Source organism: Dermacentor variabilis, chromosome 5 (assembly GCF_050947875.1).
Source record: "Dermacentor variabilis isolate Ectoservices chromosome 5, ASM5094787v1, whole genome shotgun sequence".
NCBI classification, from domain to species: domain Eukaryota; kingdom Metazoa; phylum Arthropoda; class Arachnida; order Ixodida; family Ixodidae; genus Dermacentor; species Dermacentor variabilis.
This window is the reverse complement of record NC_134572.1, coordinates 66,959,652-66,982,829: the sequence shown is the minus strand read 5'-3', so window position 1 is coordinate 66,982,829 and position 23,178 is coordinate 66,959,652. Positions and strand designations below refer to the sequence as shown.

The 23,178-nt window shown below is 40.6% G+C and overlaps 1 protein-coding gene across 24 annotated transcripts in view; it reads left to right on the top strand.

Annotated features, from left to right (window-relative positions):
- Positions 1–23,178, top strand: part of l(1)G0196 (inositol hexakisphosphate and diphosphoinositol-pentakisphosphate kinase) — an 82,397-nt gene that overhangs the window by 37,536 nt on the left and 21,683 nt on the right. For 15 of the 24 annotated variants that reach the window (XM_075692689.1, XM_075692690.1, XM_075692709.1 and 12 more), the window contains 9 exons: positions 50–165; positions 253–338; positions 3,502–3,624; positions 7,648–7,692; positions 9,738–9,859; positions 10,479–10,591; positions 19,114–19,189; positions 19,949–20,090; positions 22,434–22,657. In XM_075692689.1, the coding sequence (XP_075548804.1) occupies positions 50–165; positions 253–338; positions 3,502–3,624; positions 7,648–7,692; positions 9,738–9,859; positions 10,479–10,591; positions 19,114–19,189; positions 19,949–20,090; positions 22,434–22,657 (1,047 nt within the window). The remainder of the gene's footprint in view (positions 1–49; positions 166–252; positions 339–3,501; positions 3,625–7,647; positions 7,693–9,737; positions 9,860–10,478; positions 10,592–19,113; positions 19,190–19,948; positions 20,091–22,433; positions 22,658–23,178) is intronic. The other 9 variants (XM_075692712.1, XM_075692697.1, XM_075692695.1 and 6 more) reach the window with 8 other exon arrangements.

The following is a 23,178-nucleotide window of genomic DNA, read 5'->3' as shown; positions in this document are numbered from 1 at the left end:
ATTTTCACTGCACGTAATTCCCTTTAAATTATTCATCTCTGTTCTAAACTTGCAGGAAATATTGGACATATCACGCTTCCTTCTGAGTGAAATTGAGCACAAGTCTGATCCTGAAGTTGAAGAAAACAAAGTCAAGCTGGAGCAACTCAAATCTGTTCTTGAAATGTAAGGGCATTTTGCTCTTTGTTGTCGTTACTACAATGATGCTCACAGTTTGCCTACTTTCTCATCATTATTGTTATCTGCTTGCAGGTATGGACATTTTTCTGGCATCAACCGCAAGGTGCAGCTGAAATACCAGCCGAAAGGGAGGCCACGGCATTCGAGCAGTGATGAAGGCAAGTCAAAATGAGTAGACTACAGTCAGGCCTCCCTGTAACATAATCGCATCTGTCACAAAAGGTCTTTGTTATGTATGATATTCATTATGGGCATGTATTTGTGACACACCAGTAATGGTGAGAAAAAATTTTAATTTAATTCGTTATACATACAAGTTCATTATGTTCAGTTTCAACTGTGCACCAGTAAAGGACTTTAGTGAAACGTTGCTTTAACGGTGTGCCTTTGCATAAAGCATTTCAATGAGGCAGAGTGTTCATGTGCTAGCAGTACAGGTAGCATTTGTTTGTTGATGTGTTGTAAATGAGCATTGTTGAATAACGCTCTAGTAAGAACTAGAGGGATAATTACAGGCTTGAGGGGGGTGGGGGGATCCGCACACTGTTTTCTTGTGCTGTCGCAATAGCTCTGTACTACTACTTGAAAGAATATGGATTTTCACATTAGAACTCACGTGGTTATCAAGCCTCCTGTTAGACTAGGTGCTGTGATGTTTGCAAATCGCTAATGGGGTGGGCAATTGGCTGGCATGTATCATTGTTGATCTTGTATATTTTATTATTTTTGACTGCATAAGGGAGTGTTCAGCACATGACATTGTCACTTGACAACATTGTGCGTTTGAATGTTTCATGTTTTCACTCAAAACCTTTTTCCATCTTGCACCTTCGTGCCTTTACAGTCTATAAGCTTGCCAAATTGCACTGTTTTGGTAAATCTAACCTATACTTCACCTCATCAATTCTTTGCAGTGCAGTGGAGGCTGCAGTTCATGTCAGCCAGTCAGTAACAACAGCCTGTTGCATGTTCCAGATAAGGAAGAAAGGCTCACCCATTAATCACTACTAGTCCTTTCATGACAGCTCCATTCAGATGGTGTTTCACAGAGAGTGACTATAAGTGTACAATGGAGGAGCCCTTCTTCCAGTTCTCATTCTTTATTGGCTGATGCTACCATAACATTTCCTATACTGCATGTAATTGGTTATACAGTCAAATTTCGTTACCATGAACCCCATGTTAACAAATTTCTCAAATTTATGAATATTTTAAAAATGCCCACCAGATTGCCTATATCTTCATGTAAAAATATTTCAGAACTACAAATTTCAATACAGCGCATATTTCAGAATAACGCACATAGTTCATTTTCCCCCTTATAACCGAGGAACATCAGTAGTATGAATTCGGCTAAAAGTAACAGTGCCGCAACTCTCGCGTGAAACAGAAACCACGAGTGCAGTAGCTATCATCATCACCATCTCGAGTGCCAACTGTTTCACCACAAACTTCACCAAGAACATCGCGACAAAGGTTTGGCAATGTTTGCGTGGGATCCAACGATGAATGCAGCTAGCGACGGCGCCAAGAAGAAGCGAAAGCAGCTTTCACTGCAGGACGAATTGGATGTATTGCAGGAAGTCGACACAGGGAAAAAGGAAACCGACATGTGAAAACAATGCGGCATTGTCCCATCAACCATCGCAACTATTTCGAAAGACCGTGACAAGATTGTCAAGCTTCACTGGGAATCGGAACTCGCTCCTACGAGAAAATGGCTGCGACTGGGAAGCTTTCAAAATGTGGGCCAAGCTGTTTTCACATGGTTTAAAGGTGCCAGACTGCAAAATGTTCCTGTGTCTGGCCGAATGCTCCAAGAAAAAGCCCACAAGTTTGCCGATGCACTTGACGTAACTGGATTCGACGCCAGAGCGGGCTGGCTTTTTCGTTTCCACCACAGGAATGGAATAACTTGGCAGGCAGTCTCAGGCAAGGAAAAGCTGCTGACAGAAGGCGCGGATTCCTGGCGCAATGATCATTTTCTAGAGGTGGCTGAATCGTACTCTGAAGACAATATTTTCAGCATGGATGAGACAGCATGTTTTTATCAGCTTCTGCCAGACCAAACGATTCACTTCAAAGGGCAGCAATGCAAAGGAGGGAAGAAGTCGCATCTTCGCGTGACAGTCCTGCTCTGCTGCAATGCAATAGGCACGAAGAAAATAAAACCGCTCGTCATCGGCAAGTACACAAAGCCTCGCTGCATGAAAAACGTCATGTCGTTACCGTATGACTACCACGCCAATGAGCCTGTATGACAACAAATGAGCCTGTATGACCAGAGAACTCTTTTCCAAGTGGCTCATCAAACTCGACGAACAAATGAGGAGGGATGACAAAAGACTTCTACTGGTTGTCGACAACTGCTCTGCTCACATTGTGAATGTTCACTTGACGCACATTCGCTTAGAGTTTCTGCCGCCAAACAACACGTCTTTGCTGCAAACCCTAGACCAGGGCTTTACAAAGAGTGTGAAAGCAGAATTTTGTAAGCGCCTTGTGCAGCAGTTGATTATCAACCTCCACCTAAAGCAGCCGACTGCAATCAATATTCGTCAGGCAGCAGAAATGCTCACAGGAGCTTGGGGGAACTTGAAGGCATCCACCATTAGCAACTGCTGGTGAAAAGCAGGGATTGTCAAAGTGCCCGTGCAGCTTGAAGATGACTTGGAGGTGACCGACAACAACCCAAGATACCTGTAGACTGAGGTTGCGGGACTGCTGTCCGCCTTCTCTTCCTTCGATGACTACATGGAGATCGACAGCGCAGCACTAACGGCGGCAGACCTGACAACCAAAGAGATTGTTAACTGCGTTCGCGACGTCTCCAGTGACGATCACAACCCGAAGGAAGACAACTGTGGGTCACCGAACACAGAAGATGAGGTCATGTCGAACATTGATGCACTAAAGCATTAATGTTCATGAACACATGAACAAAAACCGCAATTTCATCGCTCGGTGCAAAAGATGTAGACGCATTCCTAATTAGTTGTGCATGCTGCATGCGCCAGAAGAAAATCACTGATTTCTTAAAATAAAGCAGCCTTTAAGTGAGCGAAACATTTTTATTTGAGAGTATGCTTATCTGCACACGCGTCTACTGCCAAGGTACGTCATTTTCGTTCCTAGGTTTGTCCACTGGCTTATAACCAAAAGTTTTTCATTACAACAATATTTCAAAATAATGGAATGATTTTCGGCGTTATATCGAGATTTGACTGCATGTGGTATATTGTAAAGCCTGTATAGATAGTTATTGTCCACCTCCTTTCTTTCTTCTTCTTACAACTTTGGGTATGTGTTGTTGCTCCTCAGACTACCCTAGGGAGCCCTCACTGGTACTCATCCTGAAGTGGGGGGGTGAGCTGACGCCAGCAGGCCGCGTGCAGGCAGAAGAACTGGGCCGTGTCTTCAGATGTATGTACCCAGGTGGACAAGGTACGCTTGGCAGCTTGGTCTCGTTGGTACTGGCACATTGGTAACCCTACCAGCACGAAGCCCAGCGCCCGCGTTGTTTGATCCCCACTGCATGTGGACGCCGACGATTGCACCCGGGGTCAGATCAGAGCGACATCAGTGCGCCCTTGTTGGCATGTCATTGTCCCTTGCCCAGAGCAGCGTTTCTTGAAACTCTTCATTTTCACTGAGTTCCTCATCTGCTTATAGGCCGTGCAATTACCCAGCCTTGATTTCGCATGAATCTGCGCCAGCCTAGCTCACCAAGACTTGCAACTTTTTCACGCAAACAATTTTTAGGAGGTGCTCATTCTGTTTCTTAAAGAAAGCACTTTAGGTCAGTTAGAGTGGATGACAGTCCTGTTAATGTTCGAGTGGAATCTTGCACCTAGTGTAATGACTTGAAAAAATTACCAGTGATCTAATTATCATAATTGACTAGGTGACAAGGGTAGAAAAATGAAGGTGAGTGTGGTAGAGGGTCATATGGAGCAGTGAGAATATAAAATTTTCAAACATGAGGTGGGACTGAGGGAACCGGAAACCTGTCAAGGTGGCTCATTGGCTATATCATTCTGCTACTGAGCATGTGGTCAGGGGTTCAATTCCTTGAGTTCCATGCAGGAACACTCACCTACTTAGATTTAGGTTCACATTCAAGAACCCTAGGTAGCTGAAATTAAACCGGAGGCCTCCCTCCACACACATACTATGGCATCTGTCATAGCAAATGAGCTACATTGTGACATTAAAACACCTGGATTTTATTTGTTGTTAAGGTGTATGTAGCTGGAGCTCTCTTAGAGAGGAACAGCGTATTAATTATGATGAGAGCAAAAATCTTGCAGTACTGTGATAGCATAAAGGGGTTCAAAGAAACCTGTGATGTGGCCCTGGGTGCATGCTATTGACTGAAATAGTACTCCATTTTGGCCCCTGTAGTTGTAGCTCTTAGTGAATGCCGCCCCTGAAATTCTGCCTTTAGCTGTAGCCCACATGTGCGAGTGACCCAATTGCTGTTTCTGTAGACCCGATTGATTTGCATTCACTTCTTTTTTTAATTTTTTCCCAAAGTGTGCCGGTACTACAAGACCATTGTGTTCGCTTGCTCCTTTCCGACATTCACCTTGCTTCTTTGAACTACTGTATTTACAACTAGCTAGATTTCTTAACTGTATCAGACTAAAAGGACACTGAACAGGTTTTCGAATTTGAATATTTGCGATGGTTTCAAGGCTGCCATAGTACAATCCAACTCCTGAAGTTATTTGCTCGATTGTGCGTATAGCAACACTGCAGTCACTATTTAAATTTTTATCTTGGCTCTGCCCCATTCGCGCGGACAACGTTAACATAGGGGTCACGTGAGCGTTCTATTCGAATCATGCACCTCGCCAACACCCATGATGACATCACGATTGTCTTCATCATCAGAGCCCGTTAACTGACCCACGACATCTCCCACAGACACTGCTGCTCGTCCTTGCTAAATTAAAGCAGCTTACGGTGACTTGTAGCCTGTTAAACTATGCTTTTCGTATTTAAGGGGTGAAAAACTATAATAACTCACTGAACGGTCACTTTTTCCGAGAAGTGCTCCAGCTGCTTAAGGCATGAACCAGTTCTGACAGTTTATTTGCTTATTTTTTCTTGCATAATTTTTCGCTAGCACTAAAGCAAATGTCTCTTCAAGCCACTATATTTTCTTGCACAGAGGTCTTTTAACCCTTTGAGGGTTGTATGTTTGCTGAAAATAAAGTCCTCTCCCTCATGGTATACTTTCTATTGCTGAGTTGCATAGTATAAAACTGCATTTTCATCATAAGAATATTAAATTAATGTAACCATGATGTCTGTCTTAGAACTAGCTCTGTATTGAAGTTTAAAACAAAAGACAAGAATATAAAAGCTCTTACTGATCCTCAGGAGTGGCCAACACCTTTCAGTCGTTGCCTTGTCTCAATCTGGTTCAAATTTTCGTACTCACAATCTGTGCCATATATTTATGTCGGCAACGTTTTGGGGTTGGTTTGCGGCATTGTACGTGTAGAACAGTGACCATCAAAGGGTTAACAGAAATTAACAGAATATCTTTCTGAGGCTCGAGCCTCTGCCTTTATTTGGGGACAGTTGTGTGAACCCAAATGCGAGTTATACATGCTTCATCTGTCAGCTTTTAGTGAACTGGCTATAACAAGTTTGTAACATGCCTCAGATGTATGATAAGACAGGCTTAAGCAAACTTTGATCGCTCTCTCACTGCTTTTTGGATGAGTCAGAGGGATTGCCAAGTTGTTACATTAAGTGTGCACTTATCATTTCATCTCTGTAAACAGTCCACAGAATAAGTGACAGAGTTCATCTAATTTAATAGCCTTTAAAGTAAATACAGTACTGCATGAGTCTTTGTTGTGTGTTCATGAATTTGTCAAACTGTGTCACGTGTTTACGATTGTTCTTTTGTTTGTTCCGAAGTGTTGTCATCTTTCCTCTCAATTGCTGCTGGAGCTTTTGTTACTGCTGATGTGTGGTTGTCATTCTATGTGCATTTTTTTCCTTTTTTTTTCTTTTGCTTGTTGTTGTGCTACTGCAAGGCCTTTGCTACTCACCAGTCTGATGCAAATTTAGACTTAATGCACCTTGTTATCTTTTCACATAGTTCATTAATAATTCACAGTCCGCTGCATAAATATGCTTCCATAATCTTTTGTAACAGTCTCGCAAAATTCTATTATGGAGTCACGTGCATCTTTCAAGCTCATGCCCAGTCATTCTGCATGTTAGGTAATTACAGCAGCTAAAAAACTAAGCTTGAATAATTGGTAGTAATAATTTAATAATCAGCTGCACTGATGCCTTTGTCAGACTGAGTAAATCCACTGCATCCCGCATGACCGCAGCAGACTCCGAGGCACATAGTCAGCCTCCTGCTGCATCTGTACTGTAAGGAAGTTTTCCAGAGAAAGGCAAAATTACATTCACCGTCTCCAGAACTTTCTAGTAGTACTACCAGGCATTCAAAGGGCATGACATGATGCTCATGGATAGATGCTCGCATGTCCAACTTAAGATCGTAACTGAATGTGATATCCAGCAGCAACAGGAGCCACTTTACCTTGATAAAGAGCTATCTCCAAGCAGTTGCAAAGTTATTAAGGGGCACAGTCACCTTAATTGACTTTTGTGACTTGAATCAATCAGTTGCGGAAAAGAAGCTAATTGTGGTTAATGAGTGAGAGGAATAAGGGGATCCGAGGGGCTCAATTTTTTGTTTGTCACAAACACGCAAAGAAACGTAAATAAATGTTTCATGGTTAAAGCATACATCAGTTTTGGCATATCATTATATGGATTGCACATCAGTTGCTTTGGTCTCCTTGTACATATCACTATGTTGAGCAGCTTAGCTTAATAGAAAAAGTAACTAGAAGTTTCCTTGTGAGTGCTCGAGCTTTCAGAAACATTTTCATATCACGGCAGAAAATATCTTATTCTTTCTTCCTTGAGAAAGAGCTTTGTCACTCTTAAAGCACTTGATGTGGTTTATACCAGCCATGACAACGCTATGGCATTCCGCTATCAAGCACGATGAGATAGGTTCAATTCCCAGCCGTGGCTGCTGCATACCAATTGATGCAAGCTGCAAGAACACTCGTGTGCTTGTATTTAGATGTGCGTTTAACAAACTTCGAGGAATCAAAATTAATTTATTTTATTTCCTCACAGCCAACTGTGCACTTTTGGGATGTAAGCCGTCGAGTAATGCTTTTCTCCTTGGTCCCTTTCACAAAATGTAACTTGTGAAGAAAAAAATCAGATAGGTGAATAAAGACTCCATCAATAAAACAATTAACTTCACAATACTTGGCAATGCTTTGATAGCGGGCAGTTAGGCGGTGAGCAAGGGAGGGCCTTGCATTGTGCACTACACACTTTTTCTACTTTGCCAGCATTTGTTTGAAATATTCAGTTGCTGCTTGTTCTCCGCACGCCCTTCGTGAATAGTGGAATGCCATCAACCATTCTCAACGGCTTCAATCGAAGAAACGAGTGAGCATGACAAAAGACCTTTCTCATGCTTCCCTAGCCTCAATAATGCCAAAATACCTTTACGCTTAGTGTCATCTGTTTCTTTTGAGATATGTCTAGAAATTGCTCTTTGGCAGTGATTAAATGTGTTTTTAAAACAATTTTAATATCAAGCTTGGTCTCTTTGAATAGAAGCTGTCTAGATGTTACAGTAGATAAAGTTGTCTGCCAAAAGACTAGTACTAACTACCAGGGGTCATTTTTGTCGAGTAGAGGTAGGTTTTCATGGTGCCACACTCTTGTTGCTGGAGGCAGGTCATGAGTGCATCTATGATACCAAATCACTTGTGTGTATCATGTCTATAAAGCTTCCTCGGAAGTTTGAAGGAAGCATTACGTTTTGTATACTTGCTGTGTTCGTCTAGCTTGCATTGAGTGCCCATGAGTGGGCACTCAATTTACAGAAATTGATTTAGGGAGCATGTACTTGCATAAAGATTTATACTGAAGTTCTTTATTTTCCAACAATGATTGACTATTTAAAAGCTGATTAGGTATTATGCACTTTACGACATAATTTTGCCATATTATTGATCTCAAGTTTCCTGAGGCATCACAAATGCCTACTGCTTCAGAATAGGGCCAAGGCTGACGTACACTTATACATAGTGCAATAATCATAGCAAAGCTTTCAGTGTTCTTCTGTACATATTAATCTGCCTCTAGGTCATAGATTCTTAGAACATGGGTAATTGAATCATTGTTAGCACACTATGCTGTTTTTATGTTGTTTTTTCTCATTCTTAAGCAGCTTAGTTTCTTATTTTTCTTTTTTTCCCCCATTTTCTATTGCAACTTCCTGGAAAAAGACTACTGTCTATAACTAAGATGTCATTCCCTAAAAGTCAGTCATGTCGGCAGGAACAAAATAAAATAAGTTATTTGGGCAAAAGCCAATAGCAAATTTTCTTGTGCTAAAACTTCAGGGCAAATGCTTTCCCTAACCATTTTTAGCCACTTAAAGAAAACATATGTTCATTGGCAAGTAATAAGCGAGTTCAAGACATCAACAAAACAAAGATTTGATGAGCTGTACTTGTCAAAAAGCATTTAACAGAAATCGCTTTGTTGAGAGAGGTTTGTCATCTGTGTGGCAAACTTTAATGGCACAGAGTAAAATAGACAGGAGTGCTGACTCGCCTGATGAGTTGTTCCAACTTGTGTCCCAGAGAGCCAGCCACTTTGAGGCTCAACTCACAGGTGGCTCACACCCAGAGCTGCATAGCCTGCAGTGGGCTTTAAGTGCTTGTCCTCTCTTTGTCCTTCCTTTTTTGTGATCGTGTTTTGCTGCTAAGTTCATTGCTGTTCGACATGTATCAACTATAGCCCAACAACAAGTGCTGCTAAGGACAAGGTGCCTAGCACCCTGGAAAACAGAGGAAACATAGTATTGTCAGGAATGTTTCAAGCACATGGAAAAGCCATGGAATTGACAGGAGATATTTCAAAGAAATTCTCTGTATCAGGGAAGGACAAAGTGAAATTGACACATTCACAGGATTCTGTGCATTGGCTTCTGCCCAAAGAGTGACTCCACCCAAGAAATTTCTCGTAATAGACTGCATTTCTGAGACAACCGCAGATGGAGTTGTCATCAGGAAAGTGTGAGCAAAAGTTTTAAGTGTTGGTCAGCGATGGTTAGCTGGATTCTTCTTTTTTTTCTTTTTTTCCTAAGCACTAATTATTAAATTGTTGTTGTCGAAGCTCATCAAGCTCTACCTCTTAGAGCCTGTCACTTTTTCAGCCACTGAAATTCTCCTCACATAGTTCAGAGAAACATGTAAAAATTGGGGAATTCAGGAAGAGTTACTCACTAGATACGTTTCAAGAAACCGTACCGTCAGCCGTATTTACATGACTGCAGGGTGTCCGACATTGTAGCCAGGAATTAGACACTTTGGTCTGACTGTGTGCTTCCGTGACGTTGAGAATGGTTTTTGTCTGGACAAACCACTAGGGGGCTACATTGTGCTGTTATTATTTTATGATGCGCTGACCAACTTTAGGTGAATACGCTGGCACTCGAGGACTGGGATTGCTGCGGCTCCACAGCACCTACCGCCATGACCTCAAGATATACGCCTCAGACGAGGGCAGAGTGCAAATGACGGCTGCAGCTTTTGCCAAGGCAAGCAGAGAATCCTTTTATATCTGCATACTGCTATGTAATTGTAAAAGATTGCAGAGAAGGGCACATTAGGAGGGTGTCTACTGTCAGGAAAAACCTGCAAAACCTGTAATTATTATGGGATTTTTCACTTCTGAAAAATTGTGCTGAAAAAACGGGGACTTCTCACTTCAATTACCTTGAATTGAAGAAAGTAATGCTTAAGATAGTCATGGTGAGGATAGTGGTACATTGGAAAGTTTTCAACTGAACCTATGCAATCTACAATAATGGTGCCTTTTGTTGGTTTTGCGAGTATGATCCTGGCTGAGTGGTTGGGATATCATGAAGCACACCATTAGGTCGATTCTGATAGTGCACCCCAACTTTTACTGGTAGTAGTTGTTGAAAATTATGGGCTGGCATAGTAACCTAGCAAGCTATAGCCCACTATCTCTTATGCCTGAACCTCCAGTGTCACAGACTGCTAAAGAATTTTTGTAAAAGGTCAGGGAAAACCTTCAATAATTAGGGAACTTGAAAATGCCACTGTAGTAGACACCCTGTTGTAATCGTGATTTTTCTGTGCTAAAAGTGTGTTAACGGCTGGCTTGAACAGAGGAATGTTCTCTGCTATTAGGGTCTTCTGGCTTTGGAAGGTGAACTGACGCCGATTCTTGTCCAAATGGTTAAGTCGGCAAACACGAACGGGCTACTGGACAACGACTGTGACTCCAGCAAGTATCAAAACATGTGAGTTGAAAACTTTGCTATGGTTGTAGGAAGGAGAGGGGGTGATCAGAGTTTCATTTCTCACTGACTATTAAGCTCTTACTGCTGTTTTACTGGCAGTACCCAGTGTTCACTGACCTGTGGTGTTACTCCAAACATTTTCAAGTTCCTCTGGGTTGTCAAATTCTGCCATGTTTGTGTTTTGAGCCAATCAGAGCTGTCCTGTCAGCCAATCAGAGCCGATAAGATGGGCAATGTGACAATGTGGCAGAATTTGACAGTGTCCCAAATAGCACTCACGCTTAGGGTTTAGGTGTGATAGGCTCTTATGAGAAGTTCATTGTGATCATTATCATCTGCATTCTGGTACATAAAAATTTGCTATGTCTTCATGATCACCAAAAGAAAAAAGAAAAAAAGGCTGTGAGGTGTTTTTGAAGCACGACCTCATGCCACTGTTTACGGTGATAGTTAGTCACCCTACTTAACTTTCGGAATGACTCATTTTTATTATTTGTCATTATGGCTTGTTGCTATTTGTACCTTGTTGCTGTGGTAACCTTACGCATAGCATGAAGTCAGATGGTGAAACAGCTTCCGCTCATTACACTTGCACGGCCGCTTTACTTGAGTTGCTTTATATAATTTTTTGTCCCAACTGATTATAAACAGTGTGTGCACGTATTAACATGGCAAGCTGGGCAAGTTGGTGATTGAATGTGTTCCTAAGGGTGGGCAGCGCAACCCGGACAAAAAACAAAAGGAAGTACACAATATGAGCGCACTGCACTTGTATTGTGTGCACTAGTATTGTGTACTTCCTTTTGTCTTTCGTCTCGGTTGCGCTGCCCACCCCTGGGAACATGTGCATGTAGTATACTTAACATGCCTTTTCAGTTTAGTTTTATTATAGTCACATTCATTCTTTACAAGATGATAGTGCATGCTTGCTTCCATTAAAATCGCTTTCAGGGTGTCTGCCAACCGGGAAAACCGGGAATTATCAGGGCATTTGAATAGTCTGGAAATACTCAGGGAAAACTCAGGGAATTTGTGCTATCAGGGAAAATTATCTGTAACTTTATTGAAAAGGAACGAAAGTCGTGTTAATGACGGCTCCAGTAACAGGAATCGCAACGAATCGCAACGAATCGCCATGGACGCCGTGTCATCGGCAAGAGGTATTGCCAGAGTAGTTAACGACCGATTTTCCAGACGCCTGATTTTTCGGACATGCCTGATAATTCGCACGGCCTTGCGGCACCACCACGTACTCCATATAGTCAGTGTATATTGCTCTGACTGCAGGCTCGAAATGGCATTTTTAAAGCCACCACCGAGGGGACTTGGGAGGTCCCAAATTCCTTTACAAAATAAAGTTTTTTCCTCCTGTTCCTCCACCGCCGCCATTTTGATTATCTCGCCGCCTCGAACCGGCATTCTCGCACCCAGATCCGCTGGCAGCCGTAGCCACCACCGCTGCAACGTTAGGCCTAGCTTCTTCTACGTTCGCTATTAAGCTTCTTGCCGTGGGGTGCCGTGTTTTTCATTGAAAGAATTCGCCGCTGTTAGCTATGGCACCGACTTCGCCTTTGTAATTCTCACGATTGGCTTCGAAGCTCGCAGCACAGCGCGTTGCGTAATGCCAGTCTCCAAAAGTTAGCTTTGCCTCAGTACAGCAGTGTTACGCGGTGAAGCATAACAAGCGTGGGAAGGGGCAATTGTCACGGGATACAGTATGTATTACTTAATTATACACGCGTGCACCCTCGTCTACTATCACAGTACGAGCACCGATATGCCTAATAAGTGTACTGGCAAGCCTTAAGAGCTTTTTAGGACGTGTCTGTGACAAATTTAGTCCTTAAGGGCAGTTAAAGACATGCATTCATTTTTTTCGGACTGACCGATTTTTCGGATGTTATTGCGGCCCCTAGGGAGTCCGAAAAATCGGGCGTTGACTGTGCAACTGACCAAGAGTATGCTTCAAATGATCCATGGGGTGAACGCGTGGCAGAAGGAGGATGAGAACAGAAAGGACCGACGCACTGAGGAAATAACAGGAAAGGGAGCGTGCCGCCACCTCTTTGAAGGAGCTTGAGCTCAAGAAACAAAGCGTTGGCTGACGCCGAGATCCAGGTGTCCCTCATCCAAACCGAAATAAACTCTTTAAAGCAGCGAAACCCAACACAGAGATATTGTGTACGGGCAGAGAGTATGTCAGGGCAGTTGAGGTTGACTTCCCAGCTGCTGAGAGATAATCTTAACTGCGACAAAGTGCAGGCCTCATACTGATGAGCTTGCTATCAGTTGATAGAAATAGCTCATATTCAAAAATATTTACTTATGTATGCATCTCCTTTTCATTCGTATTTGAATATGTTCAACTCAATTTGGAATGGGTTTTACTATTTTTCTCGCTATGCATTTTACTAACACCTTCCTTCTGTTCTCTTTTTAAATAAAATGGATATTACTCCTTACTATTCAAACTGGATTAAGTCATTTTTTTGTTTCAGCATGCTTACTAGAGAGTGACAGCATTGGGCAACATGGTGTCAGCCTGTCACATAAAACAAAGTTCTGGCTCATTCAAGGAATTTTGCAAAGGTGCTCAGGGAAAACCTGGAAAACTCAGGGAAATTGGAAATGTCAACTTGGTAGACACCCTGCCTTTGAAATTACTTTTACATTGACGATACTACTTAAATATCAACATACAACCTATATTTGTCGATAGCAGTGGGGTGAGGCTACAAGAAATATGCTTCCACTAGAATTATTTATTGCTTCTTAGTACATTGTGACTGTGAAGGATCCTTAAGGATCCTGTTAAAGAGATGTATGTAGAATGGACAGAGGGCCGTAAGATACATTTTGACTTTGATTTTCACTGAATGCATGAGCATTTGTACATTTTTAAAATTTCTAATGCAAAATGTTTGTGTTTGATTTTTCATTGAAAGTGCATTTGTACCGTTTATTGAAGCAGTCCTATATTAAACAGCTTTTGTGAATGGTTGGAGCCACATGCCGTAGTGACATGTATGTAAGATGTAAAAAGGTTGCTTAGATTGCATGTTTGAAATTAATTGGGTTTAGTTTGTCCAGAAGTTGTAGAATACAGCAATGTTGAAGTTTTTGCAGCTAAACCTGTTATACTTTCTTGACAACTTGAAGGGGTATAAATATGGTGCAGAAGTAAATAACATGCGACATCACATTATTAGGGCTTAAGGTCGACATGCTGTCTCCTGAGCAACATCAAATCATGAATTCATAGTTTGCTATAATAATTTAGACCATGCACCATGTGCAAAGGAATTTGATGTTATGGTTGTTGAATGATATGCAACATTTTTTCATACAATTGTGCACTTGCTACTATGACTCTTGTAGAAGTAGAAACATTTGCTTCTTTTGGTCTCAGTTGGATCAGTCAGTACATATTATAAAATTTCACTTCAGAAAAAAGAGCTTATACACTTTTATGATTTTCTTTTATACAGTATTTTACGATACGAAAGTCATGCCAAGGTTTGAACTTGATTAATTTCATCAGTCAAGAACTTTATCTTGTGCACCTTTGTTTCTTATTCATATCTGCTGCACGCTGTGATGACATTTCTTTGTAGCACTGAAATTTGTTCTGACATCAAGCCAGTTGGTTTGCAGAAGCTCTGTTAATGCTGCACACAACTTCACATTTTTGTGCGAGAAAGAAAAGAAGAAAAACCTGTTTACCATCACACAACATCATTGCCTACAATAAGTCAGTTCATTGCAATGGTCATGTCATTGGTCATGTCAATGGTCATGTCATTGCAATGGTCAAAAACAAAAATAGCAGATCATTTCAATAACTTTTTCCAGTCTGTTTTTTCTAAACCAAGCAATGACGACTTTGACGCGTACCCGCCTTCCTCCCTCTCATGTTCGATGGAAGACCTGGTCGTGACTCAGGCCGGCGTGTTTAATCAATTGTTACTTTTGGATTCTAAAAAGGCTAGCGGGCCGGATGGGATTCCAACCCAGTTTTTAAAGCGATACGCTGAGTGGATATCATTTTTCTTGACAATAATCTTTACAAAGTCCCTACACACTAACTCGTTGCCACAAGATTGGCGGTGCGCAGTCGTAACACCTGTTTTTAAAAACGGCGACCGACTACTCGCAAATAATTATCGCCCAATTTCCCTGACAAGTATCAGCTGTAAACTATTAGAACATATCATAAGTAAACATATACTAACTTTCCTCGAGGATAACGCGTTCTTTTATCAGTATCAGCACGGATTCCGAAGAGGGCTATCTACCATAACACAGCTCATAGAAACGATACATGATTTTAGTTCAGCCATAGATGCCCAAGAACAAATAGATGTCATTTGCATAGATTTTGCAAAAGCATTTGACAAGGTTCCACACAGTAAATTACTTTTCAAGTTATACAGAGCAGGAATTAGCGAAACCATTCTTAAGTGGATTAAAGCCTATTTGAACAATCGCAGGCAGGTTGTGCATGTGGATGATTGTTTTTCTTCTACACTAGAAGTACTTTCTGGCGTTCCTCAAGGATCGGTTTTAGCTCCATTACTGTTCCTAATTTATATTAATGATATTAACGAGGTTACCGAATCTCCCGTAGAATTGAAGCTTTTTGCAGACGACTGTTTAATTTATTCTCGAATAACACAAGCTACCGACCAAATTAGAATAAACCGTGTCCTTCATTCCTTGCATCTTTGGTGCGAAAAATGGGACATGGAAATTAATTACACAAAATCAACTTTTACGCATATAACTAATAAGAAGACTGTGCAGCTATTTTCTTATAATATTGGAAAAAATAATCTAAAAAAAGTTGATACCTTCAAGTATCTAGGTGTTACAATTGCACATAATCTGCAGTGGCATAAACATATTAATAATGTGTGCTCGACAGCTTCCCAAAAACTTTACTTTCTGCGGAAGAAATTGGAACATGCAACAAAAGAAGTCAAGCTGATAGCTTACAAAACATTCATCCGCCCATCGTTGGAGTACGCTTGTGTTGTCTGGAGCCCGCACCAAAAAGTCCTAAAAGATAAACTGGAACGAATTCAAAGAATGGCCGCTCGTTTTATTTCGTCAAGATACAGAAGAAGGGATTCAGTGACGGAAATGCTGAACTCATGTGGGCTCGAGTCACTTGAAAATCGAAGGAAAAAATCAAGACTAAAGCTTTTATTTCAAATAATTCAAGGGCACTTTAAGATTAAATCAAATAGATATATTCAGCCTCCGGGAAAACGGAGCGCGAGAACAAACCACACACGATCCATCAAGCCTTACGAGTCACGTGTTGATGCTTTTCGTTTTTCTTTTTTTCCTGAGGTGATCGAAATTTGGAATGGTTTGCCTGCTGAAGTTGTCGAGCAATCGGACGTGCACAAGTTCGAACGTTCTATCGACATCTTTTGTCAGGAGCACCCAACTTGATGATTATGATATATGAATTTTGTATGTTGTACAAAATTGTACATTGTTGTACATTGTATTCCCTCCCTGTAACGACCCTCAAGCGAGGGTCAACAGTATCAATAAATAAATAAATAAATAAATAAATAAAATGTTTCTGCCATTTGTTTGTCTGGTAAGGCTATGCTGGTGAAATTGATGCCATCACTTCAATCACCAGCTAGTTGGGGTGTAATTTGTTACTCCTTTCATTCTAGTGTATCATTTCTAGGCAGCCAGGAGTTCTGGCAGTAACCTTTTGACTTGGCTCATCAACTTTCATAAGATTACGTTTATTCGCAAAGTTAACATATGAAAAAATTCATGTCTGATCCTAATCTGATTCCTCCTTACTCTTGCCTCTTCAGAAAGTATAGGCATCTGCTGCGATAGCTTAGTGGCTATGGTGTTGCGCTGCTAAGCTCAAGGTTGCACTTTCGATCCTGCTGTGGTGGCCTCATTTCATTGGAGGTGAAATGCAAAAATGTGTGCTCAGACTTACATGCACGTTAAAGAATCCCAGGTGGTCAAAATTAATATGGTGTCCCCCGCTAAGGCCTGCCTCATAATCAGGTCATGGTTGTGGCACGTAAATACAGCATAATTAAAAATAAACAAGAAAATAGAGGTTCAAGATGCATGTCTCTGTTACATTACTATGCTATGTTCTTTGTATCACTTGGGTACTACAAATTCTTTTTTGTTAAATCTTTTTGTTGGTCTTTTTTCTTTTTACTCTGTGCAGCTAGGATCAAGCTTACAAGATATATTATGGCTAGTTCAGACTCTTTTCTAGTAATTACCGTAGGGATGTTATTTTAAAGTTACTCATTGAATTCACATTACAGCACTCAAAAATTGTTGTGTAAGGCATTTGTTGACAGAACTATGTACCGGCACGTACCTCTAAGTTGCAGTGCCAAAGGAAACAGATATTAAGTACTTCTGAGCTGTTTTCTGTAGCAGTTGTGCTGTATTAGTAATTAAACTTTATTTTGTGAAAGCTAAGCTTTGCTTATGCTTCCATTCTATGCACTTGAACAGCCCCAGTGTTTAGCTTGTATCATCATTTAAAAAACTAACAAGTGTATGATGACAGTTTAATGATACGAAGGTGAAAAAATGTGGTTTCTGTTTTAATATGGGACACTTTGTCATCCAGTTCTTACATAGTTGTGAACAGCATGACTGCTTTCTGTGCATAGTTACCTAGTATATTTTGTAGTGTTTAGAGTTGCATGAATGCACCATTATAAGAACACTCAGACAATTCAATCATTGCGGGAATAAAATTCAGTATATTTAATATTAGGTGTTCTTTGCTGAGAACTGATACTTGTGTTGCGTTTATTCTTCTCCTATCTTAGAATTAATTTATTACTTGAATGTGCCATGTAATTTTGATGCTTACATGTGTGTAAAAAACAGTTGTGATTTGTTTAGGACTTAGCAGCAAATTGGGACAATATTTTAGTTCTGACAGTTTCTGTAGGTAACCGAAATGACTTGCTCTGTCGAAGGCTCACATAATCATGAAATGATAGAACAGGGAGCCTTTTTAGAGCCCTAATTGCAACTCCGGAGCCTCATTTTCCTTTGCTGAATTGTTTATTTACCCTTTGTTACCATGCCCATAGAAATTGATCAATTTCATCTGACAGTTTTCTTTACGTGTTGTTAAACATTTCCATTAAATTTTTTTTACTAGCAACATCATGCACTGTCCCAGATGACCACTGAACTTTAAATATTTGTCAGATTTGAAAGTTTTTGGCAGATTGGGGAGTTCGTAAAAATAAAACTTCAACTGGAGGTATTGCTGAAATGAGCCTCCAGTATTCCTAGCGGTTCAATAAAAAGATGCAAAATTTCCACTTTGGTCAACTCGGCAACATAATTTATAACTTTTTTTAGTGATCTGACATACAAAAGTTGGGAACTAGGAACCAGGCACTAGGAACTGGGAACCATATTTTGTATATCTGATTTTTTTTTTTACTCTCAATACTTGTACTAAAAATAGCAAATAATTACTTTCATTCGTTTTCCTCAAGGTGCTTCTTTGAACTTCCACATACAAATTCTCAAAAACTGTCTGAGCAATTATTACTGCTAAACATCCACTCAAAACACTAATGATCAGGCTAAAATTTTATGTATTGCAATATACATTGCACCAACTACTTCTTGAAATTAAATGTTAAAACATAAAAGCACAGAAAGTGAGCACATTTCTTGTGGTAACAAAAAAGTTAATGTCAGAGAAACCTTCAGTGCATACTATCCCTTCTGTTCTTATCAATTATGCCAAACTGCACGGCCCAGTGATGTGCTGTTTATTTGGAAAAAAACTTTAAAGTTTCATGCAGTACCTGTACATACTGCATCAGTACATTCCTCGCCTTTTAACTTATGTTTACTAAATTGAAGCTGTTACACTTGGAAAGCTCCAAACTATCGCTCATTCTTGCCCATTTGAGACATTATGGAAAATTTTGTTTGCAGTAACAAATTATACTTGCATTCATGAAATCGCTGTCAGCAATGCCAGCTATGTCCTTCCTGTTGGCATCTTGAATGGTGCCACGCAGCTTTTCCTTTCCAGTTTTTTCGTTAAATTATTTTAGATAGTACCTCATGAACAACTTGGCACATTGAAGTATTGGAGTTTAAAATAAATACTCTTAGAGCCGTTAAATGAACATTTGTCAAAAATTCACTGTTGTTCTTTATCTAAACTTGTTAATTGGTATACAGTTGTGTAAACTATTCAACAGAGTCAACACAGAAAGCCATAATGATGTTTGGCAAAGACTCTCACTTAGCGCTATGCAATTTCTGTCGTCTTCCTTGTTTCAACTGTTGTGTTGGCAGTTCCTGCAGACTTCGGCAGGCCAGGTTTGCTCCCGGTAGCCATTTCCTTACAAAACTGCATGCTGTAGGTGATTTGGGCTGCGTATCCCTGACGTCTCTGTACGTTTCTGGGTAACTGACAGCCCCGAGAGAAGCATGCTTTTGACAATATGTTCTGTATACATTGAAAGTCATTACAGGGTGAAACAGAGACTGCATGAAGCATTCCAGGTGGACCATGACTTCACGGAAGAGGACTTTGAAAAGGTACGGCGAGATCAAGGCTTAGAGTGAAAGTTATACAAAATGATGTGTAAAGGAGCCATTTGTGAATGCCACTTCTGGCTGTACTTATGGCTTAATCATGCTCAAATTTCTCATAGGGGTAGCATTTTGCAACATATCTTGTTTAATATTCACATTTGTACACAGTGATTGCGTGTGTCATCTAGAATAAATTTTAAAAAATGCGTCCCATTTGGCAGTCCATTCAAAAGCTTTTTATGGAAGGGCTTCTCTTAAATACCATGCCATGGAACATCACGGCGGCTCAGTGTTTGTGGTGTTCCACTGAAGAACACAAGGTCACAGGTTTGATTGCCAGGCTCGGTGGGGTGCATATAGATAGTCAAACGTAAGAAACGCTCATGCACCAAGATTTAGGTGCGTACTTAAAAATCTGGTGTGGTCAAAATTAGTCCCAAGTCCTTCATTATAGCATCTCTCATAGCGCCAGTGTTTTTTTAGTACATTAATGCCCAATGACTGAATTAATCAGTCAATCAAACATGCCCCGTTATGTGTATGCCACATCTTGCAGAGAAATTTGTGTCTGTGTGTGTGCATGCCTTCGTGTGGAGGGGGTGCATACACGCATGTGCATGTGATGTCTATAATGTTGGACTTTTTTTTGTTTTTTTTTTTTTCATGAAAAGATGGGAAATGCCATACTTCTGAGAGTGCTTCTGTAAGCACGTAATTATAGGGGAGAACTTTTTGCTTTTTCTACTTCGTTTTAATTTGCAGCTCAACCCCACGCATGCACGATCCATTCAGAATGCTCTGCAGTTCATCAAAAATCCCGTCAAGGCATGTCAGCACGTGTATGAGATCATACAGGATCTGATCAAGCAGATCAAATGCCGCAAGGATGAAAGCAAGACCCACGGTAAGTTGACATCCAATCCTACTCTCCAAAGGTACTGCAAGTGCCACTGCCGTTGTTGATGCTCATGAGAATGTTATTACTTGATCATGTCTTATGACACAAGGTTGTTGGAAGCCATAGGGAACAAGAATGAGTTAGCTGAATATGCAGCATGTTGTGACAGATGCCCAGTAGTAGAATATTCTGGTTATGAAGGAATTATAATAAAAATGCTAAAAGAATAAGTGTACATAATACTGTAAATGTATTATATATTTAATGGGTCTAGAATGAAGCGATTAGAGATTGTAAAGTGATATTATTATTATTTGAGTCATTAAAAACCAGTGCTGCCAGCTATCCTCAAGCAAATGATCCCTACATGTATGAAGGCTGCTAATACTACCATTAATTTAAAGGATGGTGCTACAGATTACAGTGAGAAAAAGAACACCACCAACTCTAGCAACAAAAAAAAAATGTTCATAAAAATTGACTGCGTATGACATTACTTTTCCTATTAGTGTCAGCAGCCCTGCTTACAGGCATTAGGAGTACATAGCATACCATCTAGAAGTATGTGAAACAGAATGGAGGTGATCACGGGTTTCATTCCCAGCCACAGCATCTGCATCTAGATGGGGTGGAAACTAAGAGAGCTCGTGTACTTAGGTTTAGGTGCACATTAAAGAATGCCAAACAGTTGAAATTAATCAAGAGCCCAACAGTACGTTTCTCATAGCTTGTGTTTGCTTTCGGACGCTGAACCCCACTGCTTGATTATATTTGGGAATGAAGATCAGGGGTGTTTCATTGACATTGTCGCGAGTCTTCAGGCAAACTTAATTGGTTATGAACATCCAAATGATGAAAATGGTGTATGCTGTAGTGGTTAGTCATCTATCAAAGAGTACTCACAGGTTCCACAGTTCCCCAGTCACGTCAGATGTGCCTGACTTGCTGATTGTGCAAAAGTTGATCAGTACATGTGGTAATTTTCTTGCCTCACAGTTATTTTTTACAGAAATCAAGAAGTGAGTCACTGCTTTGCCATGGAGAAAGAATGAAAAGTGATAACTCATCCAATTTTGAAAGTAAAACATGCTCATGTATTGCCATGTTCAATATAGGTCTTGCTAATTCAATTACAAACAAAACTTTTCATGGCAACAAATTTTCTTGCATTTTGCATAAGTTTTACCATGGTTGGATGCAACTTTAGCTTTATTATTTTCAAATACCAACCAGTTATAGACATGCATACTATGATCCATTGAACACCTAATTAGAATGCCTGCACCGGTTGTACTCGAACTAGACAAGAAGGCATTTGCACTGATAGTTTATCAATTGATGTTGCCTAATGTACTATATCAGCCGTAGATTTTCTTAAAAATGGCAAGTCTTATGGAGGTTAAGCATGATTAAAGAAGAGACTGGCATTCCTTTTACTATTGGACCGTAGTGTACAAGATGGATAAGTACAGCAGTGGGTGTTAAATAACAAGTGTGAATTAATCGCATTTTATAGCTGGGTGTGTGTTTAGAACATGATAATGTATACAGTACAAGATTGGGAGTTTAATTTTAGCTACAGAGGCCCAGGCAGAGGGATCATAATTCAGATTTAAGAAATTTTTATGTTCTAGCTACGCTAGCTCATTTAAACAGCAGCGAATTCTGGCTGTACAACATTTATTATTGAAATAGTCCTTTGACCTCCAGCATGATTTAAAATATACAACAGCAGAATAGACAACCAACTTCGAATTATTCTGCAAGTTTCTTGCATCTACAAATGTACACTCCACGTCTGGGCCCTCAAAAATAGTACAGGTAAAAGAACAAATTTGGTTATTTCGTGCTTATTTCATGTGCAGTGCACTTGATCACAGAGAAATTTCAGAAATTTTATTATCTAAATCATTATTGCTGAATATTAGGAAAAATTTAGAGCCCACTACATCACAACATGCTTCCAATGACAACAAACACTCAAATGTCCGTCCTCACTTTTTTCTAACACATTCTGCCCATAATAGTAAATTTTGCAGCACATTTTCAATCAGAACAGATGTAAGCAACACATCTTAAACATTATTATTTTCATTAGTGCTTCTAGTTTTGAGGCATCATCCTGTGCCTGTACTTGTACTTGTACTTGTGCTTGTGCTATTGCATGTGCAATACCTGGAGGGAATAGTGTGGTCATGGTTGGCTCAGAAGATGAGCAGTTGCAAAGCATTGGCTGTGCTTCACTTGGTTGAAACTGTCATGGTGACTGCCGTGGTGTGAGCACGCAACAGAGGTTGTCTCACACGGAACACTGGCAAAAACTGATGGGGCCATATTAAATTATTTTAGTTCCCCTGTACCACGGGGAGACGTGGGAGCTGATGCTACGACGCTGGGCCAAGCTGGAAAAGGACTTCAAGCTGAAGAACGGCAAGTTTGACATCAGCAAGATTCCCGATGTCTACGACTGCATCAAGTATGACCTGCAGCACAACCAGCATACACTGCAGTTTGTGCACGCAGAAGAGCTCTACCTGTATGCCAAGGCTCTGGCCGATGTTGTCATACCCCAGGTAATAGAAAACACACATTATTAGCACGTTAGAACTTCGGTCATACGTTTTGAAAAATTTTTTAAATGTTTAAGAAACGTACTAACTGGGAAAACAAACAATCTGAAGTTACTAAAAAAATTTGGCCACCTCAACTGTAGTTGACAGCTACGTAATGCGAAGTGTGTGCAAATTGTTGCAGCTTGAGGTGCCAACAAACACATGCCAAGCTGGGTAGGGCCCAAGTGACCGGCCCAAGGCATGCATTGTCATTTTTTGCGGCTTTGGCAAGCTTATGTCTGTGCCCCTCGCAATTTGGCCTGGGTCAGCAGCTACCTTGAGCAGGTCATTCTGGCAGGCTGTTTTGACGTGCCCACTCGGCGAGAATCATTGCACACTAGAAGCACTTTTTTGTTATCCTATTATGTAGTATTTAAAGGTGGGAAACTGAACAGAAATCGAGCGGCCTCCAATACTAAACGTAGTTCAAGACAGCGCACATGATGCCATGCCATGTCGACAAGCTCACCCTTTGCACACAT